Source organism: Convolutriloba macropyga, chromosome 2 (genome assembly GCF_964194025.1).
Source record: "Convolutriloba macropyga chromosome 2, txConMacr16.3, whole genome shotgun sequence".
Lineage (NCBI taxonomy): Eukaryota > Metazoa > Xenacoelomorpha > Acoela > Convolutidae > Convolutriloba > Convolutriloba macropyga.
In genome coordinates this window covers 29,961,244-29,981,314 of record NC_134469.1, presented here as the reverse complement: position 1 = coordinate 29,981,314, position 20,071 = coordinate 29,961,244, and the positions used below count along the sequence as shown (strand labels likewise).

The 20,071-nt window shown below is 36.5% G+C and overlaps 2 protein-coding genes across 3 annotated transcripts in view; both read right to left on the bottom strand.

The window, feature by feature from the left end:
- The window catches only part of LOC142358604 (protein FAM76A-like), a 606,005-nt gene that overhangs the window by 286,107 nt on the left and 299,827 nt on the right, over positions 1-20,071 (bottom strand). The gene's annotated exons all lie outside the window — the stretch shown is intronic.
- The window catches only part of LOC142358600 (inosine-5'-monophosphate dehydrogenase 2-like), a 136,831-nt gene that overhangs the window by 102,161 nt on the left and 14,599 nt on the right, over positions 1-20,071 (bottom strand). For both annotated transcript variants that reach the window (XM_075410040.1, XM_075410039.1), the window contains exons 2-7: positions 16,545-16,593; positions 16,180-16,281; positions 15,968-16,042; positions 13,449-13,658; positions 1,964-2,051; positions 435-634 (exon numbers count right to left, since the gene is read on the bottom strand). In XM_075410040.1, the coding sequence (XP_075266155.1) occupies positions 435-634; positions 1,964-2,051; positions 13,449-13,658; positions 15,968-16,042; positions 16,180-16,281; positions 16,545-16,593 (724 nt within the window). The remainder of the gene's footprint in view (positions 1-434; positions 635-1,963; positions 2,052-13,448; positions 13,659-15,967; positions 16,043-16,179; positions 16,282-16,544; positions 16,594-20,071) is intronic.

Genomic DNA, 20,071 nt, shown 5'->3' with positions numbered 1-20,071 from the left:
CATAAAAATAACAAAATCGAAAATATGAAACAAATTTTGAAACTCAGAAATTAAATTGCATCCTAATTTCAAAGCTACACATTTGACATCATGAGTGCTAAGGACTAAACGGAGAATGCAATTCAAAAAAAAATCCACGGAAAAACGAACACATAAATTACAGCATTGAAGAGATAAAATGAACTTAAAAACCAGAATACAAATTTCATGATCTTTTCGAAGCTAAACTGTTAACATCATGAGTGTTAAGAAGTAGAGAGTTTATTTGGAAAAAATAAACAGAAATACAAACTCATAAAAATAATAGGATCGACAACAGAAAGACCAACTTGTCTAACATAATTGCTTCTTGTCAATGAAAGGACACTATTGTCAGAGACAAACACAGCCGATTAATTTTGTTTTTATACCAGCGAGCTTAAAAGGTGACTTACAATGACAATAACATCACATCCAGCTTGCAGAAGCAACTCTAGTCGATTTCTGTCATCTTCGCGTGATCCAATGGCTGCACCACACAATAGCTGTTTCTGATGATCCTTTGAAGCCTGTGGAAACTCCCGATTTTTCTTCAAATCCGTCCTGGCGATAAGGGCCACTAGCTCGTCATTGGCATTAATTATTGGTAATTTACCTTAATAACGTACATTTTTGCAACGATTTTCTTTTTTCCGGGCCACATCAAATTTACTTCCAATACAAGATTGTACAGCTCAGATTGAACAGAGCAGCAAATCAAAAATAAATTCTCAATAGCTTGAAACAATAGAATATAAACCGACTAACGTCGGAAAAATTGCTCTCGAATGACACACGTGGCAATTTATTTCAGCGGCTGCATCCTAGAGAAAATTTTCTTAATGGGAGCAAAAATAGCACACTAAAGTTCTCAATCTGACTTCTCAATGCTAAAAAACCGAAAACTGTGTGAACAGCTCTTAAAACATAGCCGAAACACTCTGGATCGACTCCAATTAAAAACTCACCTAGTCCTCCACCAACTTCTCACTCAAGAAAAAAATTGAGTACTCAATTTAAAATTCGAATTTAAGACAAGAAAGAAAAACATGAGCAAATCAAAATTAGTTAAAATTTCCCAAAAAAACTTTTAAATTTACAAAAAAAAATAGAAAAAGCGTGCAATACATTTCTCCTAAATTCAACAAACGATTAGTAAATGATACGCAAGGAAAAAAATTATATACAGTAGAAAACAAGAACCGACTAACGTCGGAAGAATTGCTTTCGAATGACAGGCGGGGCAATTTAATTCAGGGGCTTTAACCTAGATAAATTTATGCTTTATGGGTGCGAAAATATCAACCAAAGGTATGATTCGCGCCCCGACCTCCTGGGTCCGATTCCGTCACCTCAACTGAGGCATTAACCGATCTGCTATCAGGTCCTTATCATCTCTCTAACAATCGGTTTTGTTTGAACAAACTTTAATTCGGAGTGCGAGCAATTGAAATCACTAAAAAATCATGAAGTGCGTGAAAAGTCACTTGAGAACTTCTCTGAGAAGAATACTCTAGAAGAAAAGCGCAAAAACGGTCAAGCAAAAAATTTGCCTAAAAAAGACACGCTTACAATAATTGCTTCTCATTCGAGAGCAATTAAACAACATCTAGACTTTACTAGAGCGAGACCACGAATCTGACGTTGCTAAGAGTACTTCACGTCCCCAGGAAATGAGCAGTTTTTAACCCCTTTAGGTATTGAAACATACCGCCTAGGTGAGTGACTTCAGTATTGTTTGTTCACACATTAAGTGCAAAAAGACTAATTGATGAGTTCGTCAATTTGGTATTAGCAATTCTTCTCTTCGTCATATGTTCTCTAACAAAATCATGCCGTCAGAAAATGAAAAAAAATATTCTAGGACTGCTTTTGATAAGAATGAAACTTGAGGATTAAATCATCATTTCGATCTCAAAATGAAATTATGTGAAATAGTTAATACCTTTTTTGCTTTTCTGTAGAAGTACATTAGCTTCGTTCAGATTGATGTCACATCTTCCAGTTACCAACTCTTCCCGAGGTGTCATCACCTGGAACAGTCATCATGGTATCAACTGACAATAATGAGGGGGGCAAGTCGAATCATTCTGAAAAGGAAACACACAATAATTTGGGGGAGATAATTTAGTTTCTCAGCAAATAAACAAACAAAAAGAAAACTACTTTGCACAATAAAAACCAGTCAACATTACCACTGCCATTGACAAAAAATCTAGCCATCGGATATTGTAAAACTGCGTTTAACTCGCGAGTGGATTTTTAGATTCCAATCTAATCACTCGGCGTTATAAAAAACACTGGGTTTAGTAGTAAAAGACTTCAGTTACCTTCAACAGGATAGTAAAAACAGATAATATAATACAATAATCAAGTGCTGTACAAAGTTTTAAGAAGCTACAAAAGTTATGCTATACAAAAGTTACATCTGCATTTTATATACCAAGTGCATGCTAAACAATGTCATATTCAGATCGAGTTAAGTCCAGCAGCAAGTTGCGAATTGCGGTTTGTCGGGAAAATTTTGAATTGAAGAAATTAATACTGATATTCAGGAGATCGGCAGCGTCTTTTACTAGTCTCTCAACACGAAAGAAAAAAAAAGATTTTTCGGTGAGTACTTTTCTTGATCTCGTTAAGGCCAAGCGTTCGATTCTCCGCTTGTAAATTAACGCACTTTTTCAATTTTGAAGAAATCATCGAAACTAATGCAGTTCTTTTCATTCACTATTGCCAGAAAAAACCGAAGATTACGTTCAATGAGTTGATAACTGATCGGCAACGAATGAGATTTCTGTAATAAAAGTAAAAAAAACCAATAAAGTCCATGATAATTTGAATTCTCAAGTTCGCAGATATCAGGATACCAGGCAGCGTAACCGTACAATAACCCAGAGAGAACACATGCTTTGCACAGGTTGAACTTAACTCCAGAGGAAAGATTTGAAGGAACACTATACTTCAAATTACTAAGAGCTCTACGAGCTTTGACAAGTTTGATCTTCGAATTAGCTCCCCAACTGAGTGAACTAGAAACTTCAATACCCAGGTCCCTGACCTGCTCGAGCCAATATAATTCGTCGCTTCCGGTAAAAAGGCATCGGTGGATGTCCTGTTCAAATGTAGGTAGTCGCACTTCTGAATATTGAAGAATTACAATAGGACCATAACCTAAGAGCAGAAAGATCATTTTGAACAGATTGCACAAAAGAATCCTTTCGGCATGAAAAATTGGCATCGTCGGCAAAACAGAACAATTTTGAAAACTCAGCAACTCCATGCATGTCATCAATAAAGAATATATATATATATATATATATATATATATATATATATATATATATATATATATATAGAATAAGTCCCAAAACACTGCCTTGCGGAACACGACACTGCCTTGCGGAGACAGAAATTTCCGATTTTAACTCTTTGTTTCCTATCTTCAAGATAAGAGGAAATAACGACCAGAAAATTTTCGTCAAAACCAAAATTTGTAAGCTTCACGAGCAGATAATGGTGATCGACTGAATCAAATGTCTTACATAAGTCGAGAAAAATGACAACTTGGTCTAAATTCTCATCCTTATTATCTGCTCGAAGCTTACAAATTTTGTTTTAAAGAAAATTTTGTGGTCCTTATTTCCTCTTATCTTGAAGATAGGAATCAAGAGATAAAATTGGAAATTTGCTGTCGGGATTCTAACCATATCTCCGCAAGGCAGTTTGGAGTTCCGCAAAGCAGTGTTTTGGAACCTATTCTATTTATGTATTCTTTATTGATGACATGCATGAAGTTCCCGAGATTTCAAAATTGTTGTTTTGCGGACGATGCCAAATTTCTATGTCGAACGGAATCTAGCGTACAATCTGTTCAAAATGATCTTTTTTTCTCTTCGGACATCGTCTTATTGTAATTCACTTTCTTCCAATATTCAGAAGTGTGACTACCTACATTTGAACAGGAAATCCACCGATGCCTTCTTATCGGAAACGACGAACTAACTTGCCTCGAGTTTGGATACAATTCATGCAAAAAGATTAAAAGCTGAGTCACACTTGAATGTTTGGAGCGAAAATCATGTTGTCTAGGATCCAGACAATCTTTAATATACATATAAATATATATATATATATATATATATATGTATTATATATATATATATATATATATATATATATAAATATATACATAAATATATATATATATATATATATATATATATATATATATATATATGTATACATAAATATATATATATCTATATATATATATATATATATATTTTCATGTATATATATATATAAATTTATATATATATACCTATATATATATATATATATATATATATATATACATACATACATACATATATATATATATATATATATATATATATATATATATAATATATATATATATATATATATAAAGAAACTTTTCCATAATTAACGATATTCTTGGAAGAATAGAGATGGTTCTATAATATTCGATGTCGGCTCATGACCCTTTCTTAAAAATTGGTGTTATGAAAGCACATTTCCAGTTTTCAGGCAATTTACAAGTATTTATAAGGTAAGAAAGATAACAAGAGGGCGCCAAAGAATCCGCTGCTTTTTTCAAAATATTTCGAGACAAACCATCGCAAGCCACTATCGAACTGTCAGACACTTGTAAAAGTTCCTCGTGAATATCAAATATACTAAACATGACCACCGATAGCTTAATAATGTTACCAAAAATGAAATTATACAGTCTGTCGTTTCAGTCTGAAAGACAGAACTAAAGAATTGATTGAACAGGTTTGCTTTTTCGAAATCACTGGAAGCCACTCTTCTTTTATTAAAAACCTTGCTGGAAAAGGTGTTTCTATCATTCAATTTTTTCAGCAGAGCAAAGGCTTTGTCGTGAATGTTTTAACACTGTTGAGAAAAACTTACTTATCGATTTCAATAAAAATCTTTGACTCTTCTGCAAGGGTTGCAACGTTCTGCTTATGGCCCCGTTTGGCAGTATTTAATTTGTTGAAGCAATGCATTGTTGACGAAGAATAGAGAATGGAGTGTTCACAAGCTTCCATCGCTTTTTAGAGATACACTTGTCAAGAGCAGTATCTAACAACTTGAAGCAAAACGAATAAAATCGGGACGTGAACTATGACAACCACAAGCTAGAGCTTTTGTTACTGGCCGATTTTGAGGCAGGGACAGGAATAGAAAAATTAAAAGCATAGCCGACAGATTGCCTGAAAATAGCCGCATTAGCTTCAAAGATCTAGTCTCAAAAAGTAAAAAAGACAGGCCAAAAAAGAAACTTCCATTAAGGGGTGAGATGTTAAATTTTGATTAGGAATCTGTAGAACTTATTGCTGTTTCTAATAGCAGCTCTCAACTAACATCAATGAGTGTGACAAGCACTCATTTGGCCTTATCGCTTTGAACTAAAGCAAAGAAAAGCCAATTTTAGAGTGGGGAAGTCATTTTTGAGAGCGAGGTAAGTCAGATGTGATCAAAAATTTAATCACGCGAATGAACAAAAAACTCGCTCCACTAAGAGGGCAAAATGACGTCACGCACGCGCTTTTTTCACAATATTTTTATTCTCCACATTCGAGCATATTTCTTTCTCACAATCTCCTAAGACCTATAGTTTTATTCGATCTGCCTTTATTAAACTGAAAATTATCAATTTCATTTAATAATTCTTTGTCTTTTTCCTTTTTTTTAATTGCCGCCGTCAGCCTCTCAACCGGCTATTATTTAGGCGCTCTCCTTTGTTTTATTTCGCTTTACCTCTTCCTTTCTCTTTTGAGCGATTGCTAGCTGATATTAGTTTAGTTACCTTCAGTTGACAAGCTTAGTAGGTATAGGCTTAGTTTTTTGAACCTTAGGAAAAAATTGTCCATTTCAATCTCTTCTTTTTTTCTTTGCAATTGATTTTCTTTAACATATGGTACTGAGGATTTGCTAGCTTCACTTTTACTATCAAATTTTTGATAATTTTTTCTGCGATTTTTCTTAGGGCTTAGTTTAAAAGACATACGAACTTTTGCTTTTGAATATTGTTCTGTCCCTTTAGTCTTTTTCATGATTAATTTCGATTGACATTGTTTAGTTTTATTGCGTTCATTGTGTTTTAAAGCGGCAAATAATATTTTTGGTTAAAGCGACAAAGTTTCAGTTACCAATTGATTACTGTTTTTATATTGTAAAATAGTGTTTCGATTAAGATTACATAAATAAATTGATAAATTTTGTAACAATTTTTGGCAGTTCTTGCACTATTCAAATGTTTTTTCCGAAATCAAGTTTTGGGAGCCTAACATGGCTTGACTTTGGTGCTCGCGTTGTTTGATGTTTTCAATGGCGTGCAAAAAATTTGGTTTGTTTTATATATAGGAGTAATGTATTTTTTAGTACACTTGATTTTATGGGCTATCTTCATTTTTTGTCAGGATTGTTTTTTTTGTTGTAGGAACCAGTTGATAGTAACCAGTTTTTAGTAGTAAGGATCAAGGTAGTTCTTTAAAAAAGACGACTCTTCGAGTCGTTTCCGGAATACTTTTGGCTATGTTTTTTTTTCGCCGTCAAGATTTTTGTTACGACCATATGACGTAGCTGAAATTGCGTGAACGGAACAAAAAGATTTTAAGTGATTGTGACGTCATATGGTCGTAACAAAAATCTTGACGGCGAAAAAAAAAACATAGCCAAAAGTATTCCGGAAACGACTCGAAGAGTCGTCTTTTTTAAAGAACTACCTTGATCCTTACTACTAAAAACTGGTTACTATCAACTGGTTCCTACAACAAAAAAAACAATCCTGACAAAAAATGAAGATAGCCCATAAAATCAAGTGTACTAAAAAATATATTACTCCTATATATAAAACAAGCCAAATTTTTTGCACGCCATTGAAAACATCAAACAACGCGAGCACCAAAAGTCAAGCCATGTTAGGCTCCCAAAACTTGATTTCGGAAGAAACATTTGAATAGTGCAAGAACTGCCAAAAATTGTTACAAAATTTATCAATTTATTTAAGTAATCTTAATCGAAACACTATTTTACAATATAAAAACAGTAATCAATTGGTAACTGAAACTTTGTCGCTTTAACCAAAAATATTATTTGCCGCTTTAAACCACAATGAACGCAATAAAACTAATCAATGTCAATCGAAATTAATCATGAAAAAGACTAAAGGGACAAAACAATATTCAAAAGCAAAAATTCGTATGTCATTTAAACTAAGCCCTAAGAAAAATCGCAAAAAAAAATTATCAAAAATTTGATAACAAAAGTGAAGCTAGCAAATCCTCAGTACCATATGTTAAAGAAAATCAATTGCAAAGAAAAAAAGAAGAGATTGAAATGGACAATTTTTTCCTAAGGTTCAAAAAACTAAGCCTATACTTACTAAGCTTGTCAACTGAAGGTAACTAAACTAATATCAGCTAGCAATCGCTCAAAAGAAAAAAGAAGAGGTAAAGCAAAATAAAACAAAGGAGAGCGCCTAAATAATAGCCGTTTGAGAGGCTGACGGCGGCAATTAAAAAATACAAAGGAAAAAGACAAAGAATTATTAAATGAAATTGATAATTTTCAATTTAATAAAGGCAGATCGAATAAAACTATAGGTCTTAGGAGATTGTGAGAAAGAAATATGCTAGAATGTGGAGAATAAAAATATTGTGAAAAAAGATTACAAAAATAATTAGCAATTTCTGAAAAATCAAAAAACTAAATTGGAAACTCAAAAATGAAAAAAAAAATCGAGATGAAGAATTGAGATAAAAAACATGGTTTTTTCAAAATAGGCAATCGAGGTCTAAGAACATTCCCTAGCCATCTTGTCTCAGTAAGAAAAAAAAACTGCTCAATTGCGAAACAGTAAAACAATTTGGAAAAAAATGTTCAAAATATGGTTAAAACTTTCACTGAAGTGTAAAGAGTTATCGTCAAAAACAATTCAATTAGCAACAAAACGAAGTTAAAAACACCGATGGTCCACCAGAAAATTTTTATGGTAAACCAACTCAAAGTACGAACAAAAACTTAGAGGACTTTTACAAAAATCGCCAAGATCGGAGTATTATGTGTACATAAAAAAACACCGCACATCAAAGAGGCATCCAATTCAGGAAATATCAAAAAATACGCTGAAATATTATAATCTAATTTGGTTGTTATAAAGGTCGGCTCAAAGAGCCAAAAATGAAGAAATTAGTTTAAAAAGGCATAAATTGACCAAAAAAATTGAGAAATATGGCCCAATTTTGCACTTGAAACGCATTATTAAGCTCTCAGAAACATTGTGTTATCATTTCAGATGTTCAGATGTTTACATGTTCATGCGGCATCGATCAAAACTTTTTCAAAAAAAATTTAATGGAAAAAATTGGGTCAAATTGACGAAAACACGGCTAAAAACGGTCATCTATATGCGCCAATCTCAAAAACTCTTTTGAAAGTAAAAGTCATTCATTGAACGCAGTGTATAAAGAAAAAAACTCTCGCTGAGAAAAATCTTTTACAAGGCCAATTCACTCACTTTCAGGATTTAAAATCCGTTCAGTTGAAACAGTAAGTGAAGGAAGTCAGAAGTCAAACCTGAAAACCTTGACTTATGTAAAACGAAAAAACGAAAAAGCGAATTAAAAAACACATAGCAGGACAAGCCCTGAAATATAATCCAAAGAATTAAATGAAAAACTTAGAAGAAATCTACCTGACCAGCAGATCAATTCAACATGCCAGCCAAATAAAAAAACATCTCAAGAAGTTGAGAACCTAAAACAATCAAACAAACAACACAAAAATATCATTGCTAAAACTCTTGAAGCTTTAAACCAGCAGGCCTAATTTGATCCCATTAAAAAAAAACAATTTTAAAAATATGTTCAAAACCAATATTTGTCTCTCAAATCGGTCAGGATTATATCTGCAAGACCTGAAAAAAATTTATTGGCTCTTGGAGGTCGATTAACTCAGAAAATGACAGAAAAATAATTTAAAAAATTGAAATCAATTGCAAATTTTAATGACATGTTGCTGAAAATTTTAAATGACATGTTGCTGAATAAATATTTTCAGAATCGTTCTTCTGTCTCTACAGGCTATCCAGTATTCCAATTCCAAGCCTTAAAAATTTGATTGGCTCAAAGACCGATAGGCAATAATTTTTAGAAAAAAATTTCAAAATTCAAAAAAATGAAATTCGTTCTATTAAAATGTTGAAAACAAATCCATTGCCCCTGGCAACTATTCAATACTATCGAACTCTGCAGGAGGTTATCAGCTACAGATGCAAGAAAAACTGAAAAAAAGACAAATGTTTCCATAAAACTTGAAAATTGCAAACTTTATCAGAAAATTTCTAAAATTCGAAAAGCTAAATTGTTGGAAACAATTTCATTGATACTAAAAACCATGCAGTAACTTTTATTATCAGTCAGTAGAACAGGTTTTCTGGCACTTGAGAAGTGATAAAAATCAAAAATTGACAAAAATTTTAAAACTTACAGATTTTATCCAAGAAATGCTAAAATTCGAGACATTAGAAAGTTGAAAACCATTCCATTGTTACTATAAACTATACAGTTTCCTATTATCAAACCATAAAGGAGTTTCCCTGGCACATGAGCCTGGAAAACTAAAAGAAACTTAAAAAAAATTGCAAAAATTAGTATCATTTTGCGTGTGTGTTAGTAGTACCAAAACATATAGCTCATAAAAAGGTCATAACAAGTAATTTCGTCTCGCAAGAGACCTTCATCAAATTTTAAAAACATCAACTAATCCAACAAGACTAATCCAACAAAAATAACAAATCATTTAAAAAACAAAAAATGGCATCATTTTGAGCCCAGAAACACCTAAAAATGACCTTTTAACCTTAAATTAAGGCCATCCCAACAGCTGCACCACTCTAGTCAGTTGAAGGACTCCTAAAGCCCGCATTGGACCTCCAATGAAACTTAATGCCCGCTGGGCTTTACCTGTTAATCCCGTTTTGAAAGATCAAAATCATTGAAAAATGTGTGAAAACATCTGAAAAAAACATAGCAGGACAAGTCCTGAAATACAATTCAGAGACTTATATTAATTTATAACTTGAAAATCATCTACTCCAATTTAAAAGGCAAATGAGAGCTGCTAGTAATGAGACTAAGTAACAAAACAACACCAGATCAACAAAAACAAGCAAGAATAAAAATTCAACTTTTATTTTTCTGAAAAGACAAGATCAACATCAAAAAAAAAAACTGCTCTTTACTCAGACTGCCGACTATATTCCTCTATTTCTCATTAGCGAATAAATATCGATGAGTCCCCTCACTATTAATATTTAATGATAAGCCAAAAAAACCAAAAATCGCAAAAAAAACTCTGCCACTGAAGAATACAATTACATCAAGACCCACTGAAGAATACAATTCCATCAATTAATTGAGTCCTCCGTTGAGACCTGTCATCAAAGAGATTAAGTGATAAGACAGCAATAAGTACTACAACAAATACTAGCAAAACTAAAAAAAATCCTAAGATTTTCTTTTTAAAAAATGAAGAAGAGTATAAGTCACAAAAAGCAATAGCTATGAACTGAAATGACTTGCTTTGATTGAAGCTCTTTTAGCAACCAATGAGACGTGTCAATAATGAGTCTAATTCAAGACGACAAAATTGAAAAAAATCGATACCCCTATTAGCATCATCAGAAACCTGTCCCCAATGAGATTAAATTAAACAATGAGACATAAAAAAAGTACAATAAACACTTGCAGAACTCAAAATTCACTCAAAATTTTTTGAGAAAAAGTAGATCCATTAATTAAGTTCTCTATGCCTCATTAGCAACCAATCAGACCTGTCATTGATGATACTTAGTGATAAGACAACAGATAATTTTTTTTTAAAAGGGGGCAAAATCTAAAATTCACTGATATTTTATGACAACAAATAGAGGCAAAGTCATAAAAAGTTTTAGCTGCCCCTTAAGGAATTCAAGCCAAGGCAAATAGGAACAATTAAAACACATATGTACCGTCTTAAAAGCACTAAACCACAGGAAACTCTGAAAACAGATGTCAAATTGAAGCACCCGGAAAAAAACCATCTCAAAAACCGCCAAATTGTTCAAACACCAATTTCTCAGTCCACTTTAAAAGTATTTTAAAAAAAAGTCACGCCTCAAACCTACTCGTTTTTTCGCTCCATTTACTATTTCAGTGTGACCAAAATCACCACTCTAATTTGACTTCTCACTGAAGTGAAAAATCCGAAAAAAGCGTGAACAAATCTTAAAAAAAACATAGCAGGACAAGTCTTGACGTACAATTCAAAGATTTTTCATTGACTAAACAGAAAAACTAGACCTAGAATGGACTGAGTGAATTGAGTAAATCCTTTTTAAAAAAAATAATAAGCAAAAAACATAAAATCAATGTCAAAATGCCGCATGTGAACAAAAAACCACTAGCGAGAAATAAGAATTTAATTCAAACAAAAACTAGGCCTAAAATGAGCTGCGAATGGATTGGGAAAAACATTTAGAAAAAAATCCGATCCAAAAAATCAAAAAAGTAAAAATCAGAGTGAAATTGCCTCAGATGTGAAATCAGATGTGAACAAAAAACCACTACCGAGAAACCGAATTTTTGTTCAAACACCGTTTTCTCACTATGCTTTAAAGTTAGAGCGAAAACAATTCACGCCGCAAAACCACTTGCCTTTTCGCTCCATTTTGCCTTAAGGAGAAATGCAATTTAAATTGCAATTTACAGCGCCCCAATGCAATTTAAATTCTTTGCATTGTAAAAAACCAAGTGAAGGCCAATAATAGCCCCAGCTATCGCTGTGCGGCATTAAAAATAATAGTTCCGAGCTGTCCTTCAAAGAATTTATGGTCCTTTTGTTTTTCGTTTCGAGTCACGAAAAAACCGTCAAGAGATTTCGTCCGCGGAGTTGGAGTAGATAGCCCATATAAGGAAAGAAGAAATTAAATCCGTCTATTTCAAAATAGTTAAGGTAAGTCCTTTCAAAGGGAATCATTGCCAAGAACTCTTATCTGCCCGCATGATTGAAGATGTTTGGGGAAAATCAGCCAAAAAGTAAATCAAGGTGTCCTGGTTTGGTTTCTTACTACTGATAGCTATTCAAATCTTCAGTATTTGCAATTGCTTCCCGCAGGAATCAGTCAGTATGTACAAGATTCTTCCGAGAATCAGAAATATCCCCAATCTATTGTTGACATCAACTTGATTTAAACTAGCGAAAGAATCGAGAACAAAAATTTTCTTTGTATACTGTACTATATTGACAAAAATGAGTACAGAATATTTTCAAAAGGCCGTCAACTAAGCACTAACACATTGGACACCAATTATATTAATATGTCAGGTGTTATGCACTATTTGCAAAATAAATTTTGCAGCAGCATCACAGAATCAACTTCAACAGCCTTGAAACGAAATAAATATTCAAAAACATACCCGGCAGATTGCCGGAAAATAGCCACCGTTGATTCCAATAAGCATGATTGCGATTGAGAGAATAGAAGATATTGAAAAAAAAAGATTTTTGAACAAAAACATTTTTTAAGTCCAATTTATTTTGATGGCATTTCGTAGTTGAACATAAGGTACTTCTGTTTCTTAGAGAGAGGCTACAAGGGCTACTATCAATACCAATAAGCATTAGAGATTGTAACTCAGACTTATAGGAACGACGTTCAAATGGCGGGCATCTAAAATTGGGCTTTATGGGTTTATCCCGTTTCTACTTCTGACTTCAATTTTTTATACTGACTCCGTTCATTTTGAATTGCTTTGCTGAGCAACTGATGTTCAAAATCACTTAGTAGAATGAGAGAAGAGAGAAACTAGCCTAGAGAAGTCAAAAAGATATCACGCAAAATGTTGAAAAAGCGGAAAATGAGGTAAAGCGAAACATTTTTTTATTCGACGAAGTAAAAAAAAAATAGGAGCGCTATAATAGCCGGCTGAGAAGATGAGGGCGGCTATTAATAATACATTCAATAATTAAATCTACGCCAGCGAGAAAGCGAATTTTTGTTCAAACACCGTTTTCTCACTCTACTTTAAAATTAGAGTGAAAAAATTTCACGCCGCAAAACCACTTGCTTTTTTTGCTCCACTTCCTGTTTCGGCGTGACCAAAATCACCACTCCAATTTGACTTCAAAAATCATGAAAATGTGAGAACAGATCTTAAAAGAGACAGCGCCCCAATACAAATCAAATTCTTCGAATTGTAATAGAAAAAACAGCCCCCCAATACAATTCAAATTCTTTCAATTGTAAAAACCAAGAGCACCGCAATATAGCTTCGCTCAGCTTACAGCTTCGCAGCTATAAAAATAAATGGGAATCCATGAACTTTAGTAAATAAATATTTTTTGTGATATCTAGCCTCTGAGACTGGAATGCGATGATTTTCTTTCCCACGTAGGAAATCGATGTCCCTTGCCGTTACGATGCCCATAAGACGTCCACCTATTTTGCCCGAGTCGGTGATAGGGATACCTGAGAAGCCGTGCTTGTTCCTAATTTCCAACACATCACCCACTGTCTGTGATGGATGGAACACAATTGGATCAGTTATGAAGCCTTGCTCAAATTTCTAAACACGCAACAAGATTTCAACACACAACAGAAGCAGGCAGCAGAATTTCTTCTGTAATCAAGAACTGATTCAGAACCAAGACTGAACTCCTTTAGTTCTACAGTAGCTGACTGAACTGTTGTTCAATAAAATAAGCAAATATTAGAAATTTTAAGAGCGCAAATGTAAAGGAAGCCGGAAGCTATGCAATAATGTTATCATCCGGAATTATGTATCAATTCAATTTCAAATAATGTTATCTTTCAAAGAACATAGCCGGCTAACGTCGGTCGGGCGAATTGCTCTCAAACGACCGGCGAGCGTTTGGCTTCGGTAGCAGCTGTGGGGGGGGGGGGTACTGGACTGGCGGTCAAATCCACCACCAGGTGGAGGAGGGTGGACGTGGGGGCGGGGGGGGGGGGGTTAAGTCAAACTCTTAAGGTTAAGAACCGTCCAGACCGTGAATTTATGTCTCCCCTAAAATAAGTTTAGATAGGCAAAAGGGACTTATATGGGATCAAAAAAATCTGAAAATGACCTTTTCACCTTGAATTTTACCAGCAGTTACAAAATAATATACAATGAACACTCAGCTACTTTTAAAAGCCACTCTTGGAAACGAGAAGTCAACGTTCGAAAACAGAGGTAGCTGTTCGAAAAGAAAGAAGTCAAAGCTCAAGTCAAACAAATTGCTTCAGCAAAATACCAAGATTTCTCTCCGACTGAAATTAGTCAACCAATCTCAACAACCGAAATTTTGTTTGTTCTACTTGATGTAGAAGTAATTAATGGTCACCTATTTCAAAAAAGCGTTGCAGCTTATTTAATTACTAGCTGTCGGACAAAATTATTATTCTCAAGAACGCTCAATCGTTTTCGACCTCGCAATTGACAAATAAAGGCTTTCTTGGAGGCGATAGCCAGCTATTTCTCGGCAAAAAGTGTGGAATATGCTATAGTTTCAATGTTTATGATGCTCCGGAAAATGATTCAATTACCTGATTCGAAAAAGGCTGATTACCTGATTCAAAAAGCCATTCAATTACCTGATTCGACAGTTAGCTCTTGAAAACATAAGTCCCATCCCACCTGTTTGCTGCTCAGGGAGATCATATCGCCATGGAAACGTACGGTATAGCAATACTCCCATTGATTAATCTCATGCGGAACTCGAACGTGACGCAGAAAGAGCACGTGAACAACGGCAGGTTCCCCAAACGGAGTTTGGGGAACCTGCCGAAGTTCTTCGCGGATTTATCCGACCATGGTAAGCATTTTTGAGATCTAGTAGATGCTCCAAAATTCTAATTGATTGTAAAGGAGAACACGAATTCCAGAGCTCGAGAAAATTTCAGAAGAATTGTTGTTCACATAGTAGATGGCTGTTGTATTTTGGGATCAGTCTTTTGAAGATTCGTGAAGATTCGCGTGAATCCTTCCTACAAACTACATCGCAAAAGTTTTCCAATCTGCTTCACAAACTCGAAAAAATTGCAAAAACATTTCCAAAAGTTATCTGGACGCAGAGAAAAGTTTTGACATCGTTTCGATCCGCCCGTCCACTACAACACGCGCCAATTGTATTAGCTACCAACCCGGGAGGGTGGTCTCAACATCAGGGAGCCTACGAAATACGACCTGACTAAGGTGAGTCACTAGCTGCTGTGGAGCCTCTTGGAAATGAAGATCTCACGATATTCACCTCATACAGGATATGATTACGCACGACGAACTTAAAGCTCGACTTATGAGGATGGAAGGTCGCAAAAATCCGCGCTTTACCTGAAGACAAACGCCATGTTGGTGGCTCGGCATCTGAAAAATGAGCCTCAAACTTGCTCACTGCCTTGCCACTGAAACGGTACGGTTTCACGTTGACAAAATTGGAATTCCACAACCGTTTTTCCATTCGGAACAATTTTGAAGCAAAATACACCTATCAACTGCCCTTGTTGGGAAAAATTCACTCTAACCCATGCTCTCCACTGTGCAAAGGAGGTTTTACCTACATGCGGCGCAATGAAATTAGAGACACGTTCGCGAAAAAAATTAACGACGTTTGCTATGACGTCAAAGTTGAGCCATTACTTCAGTTGCTAGAAAGCAAAAGCTTTTAGTGGACAGTTGATTTAAGTTGATTGAACCATTTCAGCAATGAACCAAGTAATGTAATTGAGGTACATTTCTTTTACCAAGCGTCATACTGAAAAATAATTTAATTACTGCTGTGCCAAGATATCATTACAGAACTTTTTTTCACAATTCTTTACTCTTATAGCTTCACTTTATATAACCCGTTGGTAAATTAAATGTTATAGCTCATTTACCTTAACTTTACGTATCTCGTTGGCCTGGAATTCAGCCGTGCAATTGTGATGAATAATACCAATACCACCAGTCAGCTAAAACAAAGGAAGCAGTTAACCGAAAAAGACGAGGTACTGGGCTGTTTCCTTTGCACGTTAGAATACAGAAAAAAAAGACATAGGAGAGGAAAGGAGGCTGAGTTGAGGTGGTGAAGGAAGAGAAGGACACTCACAGCCATAGCAATAGCCATGTCAGATTCAGTGACAGTGTCCATAGGAGATGACACGAAAGGAGAGTGCAGTCTGATCTTCCTGGTCAAGGGAGAACTCAGATCCTAAACACGCACAAGTACACGTTCATACGTAGAACTTCACTCGCCGTTATTCCTAGCATTCATTCATAATTTTTTGCTTCTACATTCTTAGGTCTAACGAATAAATAATGAGTAACATCCACGTAATAAATCACGGGTTAGTGTGGTGTTACAATATCATGACATTCAGCACTCACGCAACCTATATGGGCTTAGAAGTTAATAATAAATTACATACAACAGGGGAGAAGTTGATGTTTGGAATTAGGAGAAATTCCACTCACAACTTGATCTGCAGTGAAGTCAATGTAGCCTGGGAGGAGCAGAAAGTCGCTGAAACATTACAGCAGTTCATGTTGACTATGAGTAATAACAAACCTATACACCTGAACTCACTTTTTGCCCGATTTTCCCCAAAAATGATTAATAATGCGCGCGGATGAAAAGTTCTTGGAAATTATTCCCTCTATGTTAGGATTGTTGCCTGAATATTAAAAGACTTAACTTCACTCCATGTTAGTAGATGGGTATCATTCTTCCTTTGCTTGCATGGGTTGCCTACTCAAACTCCGTGGATGAATTTTTTTACTGTTTTTTCATGACTCAAGAAATGAAAAACAAAACTGCCGTATCCTTTATTAAAAGTGAAAGAAATTGAATTAATAAAGCAACATTAACAACAACCAATGAAATATAAATAACAAACATCTGATAAAACCTCCAGGCATTAATCGTTTTAAGTCAAGGCTAAGTTTTATAAATGGAACCGCTTTACACTCTTTATACGTCAGCATCTTGAACGTACCTCTATTTATGTTGTCAGGACATCTGGATACTTCAGGCACACGCACGCACGCACGCACGCACACGCACGCACGCACGCACGCACGCACACGCACACACACACACACACACACACACACACACACACACACGCGCGCGCGCACAAACACACAAAAGAACGCACTCACACACACAAACTCACTCACATATATACACACAAACGCACGCGCACTCACACACGCACACATACATACACACGCACGCATTCGAACACAGCACACACACACACAAACACACACACACACACACACACAAGCACACATAAATGCACGCGATCACACACAAACGCACGCATACATACAAACAAGCACACACACAAACACACGCGTTCTCTCACACCCACGCAAACATACATACATACATACAAACATACATACATAAACACACACAAACACACACACAAGCACTAACACAAACAAACGCACGCACACTTACACACAGGCACACATACACAAAAGCACACACTCTCACACAAACGCAGATATACATACACACGTACACACACACAGACAGACAGACACACACACACACACACACACACACACACACACACACACAGAGGCACACATACAAACGCACGCAATCACACACACGCACACATACAAACGCACGCACACAAGCACGCACACACACACACGCACAAAGGCACTCACTATCTCACACACACGCAAATACATACACACGCACCCAACCACACGAGCACACACTCTCACACACGCAAACACGCACACGCAAGCACACGTACACACAAAGAAACATACACGCACGCATTCACAAACGTAAACACACGCACACAAACGGACACAAACATACACACAAGCACACAAACGCACGCTCTCACACACAAGCACAAACATACATACACACGCACGCAAGCAATCAAGTACGCACACACAAAAAAAAACAAAAGCGCACACACGTACACAAAAACGCAAGCAATCACACACAACCGAACGCGCGCACAAACACACACACTTAAAAACGCACACAAATACATATACACGACCACACACACACAAGCACAAAAACGCACGCATTCACACAAACGAACGCACAAATTCACACAAGCAAACGATCTCTCACACACGCACACATACATCACACGCGCGGACACAAGCATACACGCAAGCACACATACACAAAAAAACACATAAACGCACGCATTCACAAACACGCTCTCTCTCTCTCTCTCTCTCTCTTACACACACACATATATGCGTTTGTGTGCTTGCGTTTGTGTGTTGTATGTAGGTTTGTTTGCATGTGTGTGCGTGCCTATGTATATGTGCTCTTGTGTGAGAATGCGTGCGTTTGTGCGTGTGTTGTGTTTTTGTCCGTGCGTATATATATATATATATATATATATATATATATATATACACGCACGGACAAAAACACAACACACGCACAAACGCACGCATTCTCACACAAGAGCACATATACATAGGCACGCGCACACACAGGCAAACAAACCTACATACAACACACAAACGCAAGCACACACACACACACACAAACTCACTCACGCATGCACACACACGCACTCAAGCACCCAATCATCCACACAAGCACACGCACACATCAACACAAACAACCACACAAGCACACCCACACGCAATAACACACACACACGTGTATGCATAAAAACAATCAAGCACCCATCAGACACACCAAAGCTCGCGCACAATCACACGCAAGCACACACATATTAGAACGCACTCACACAAACGCACGCACACATACACACAAGCGCACACACACAAACGCACGCTCACTCACACGTACACATACATACAAACACACGCACCCTAACACGGATACAAAAAAAGAGCACGGACTACACAAACGCACGCATACACACAAACACACAAACGATCGCACGCTCTCATACACAAGCATACACACGCACGCACCCACACAACGCACACCCATATACATAAACGCATGCAATCACATACCCAAACGCACAGACATACAAACAAACTCACATGCAAAAGGACGCACTCACACACACACGCACAAATACATACATACTCAGGCAAGAACTTCCCCACACACACACACAAGCACGCGCGCACACCACACATACACAAGCACACACAAACGCACGCACTCACACAAACTCATTCGCACATGCACAAGCACACGCACGCAAGTACCCAATCATCCACACAAGCACACACACACATCAACACAAACAACCACACAAGCACACCCACACGCAATAACACACACACGTATATGCATAAAAACAAGCAAGCACCCATCAGGCACACCAAATCTCGCGCACAATCACACGCAAGCACAAACAAAAACACACATATAAGCACGCACTCACAAAACGCACGCACACATACACAAAGCACACACACAAACGCGCGCATTCTCACTCACACGTACACATAATACAAACGCAAGCACAATTACACGCAAGCACACAAACAAACATACTCATAAAAGCACGCACTCGCACTCAAACTCACGCACACATACACACAAGCACACACAAACGCACACTCACTCACACGTACACATAGATACAAACGAACGCACAGTAACACGGACACAAAAAAACGCACGGACTCACACAAACGCACCCACACACAAACGATCACACGCTCTCTCATACACAAACGTACACACGCACGCACCAACACATCACACACGCACATACATAAACGCACGCACTCACACACCCAAACGAACACAGACATACAAACAAGCACACATGCAAAAGGACGCACTCACACACACACGCACAAATACACACACTTAGGCAAGAACTTCCCCACACACACACACACACACAAGCACGCACGCACACCAGACATACACAAGCACACACAAACGCACGCACTCACACAAACAAACGCACGCACACAGACACAAGCGCACACACGCACAAAAGAACGCAACATTACCGGCACCCACACATCCATACACACGCACGGAAGCACCCACACACAAG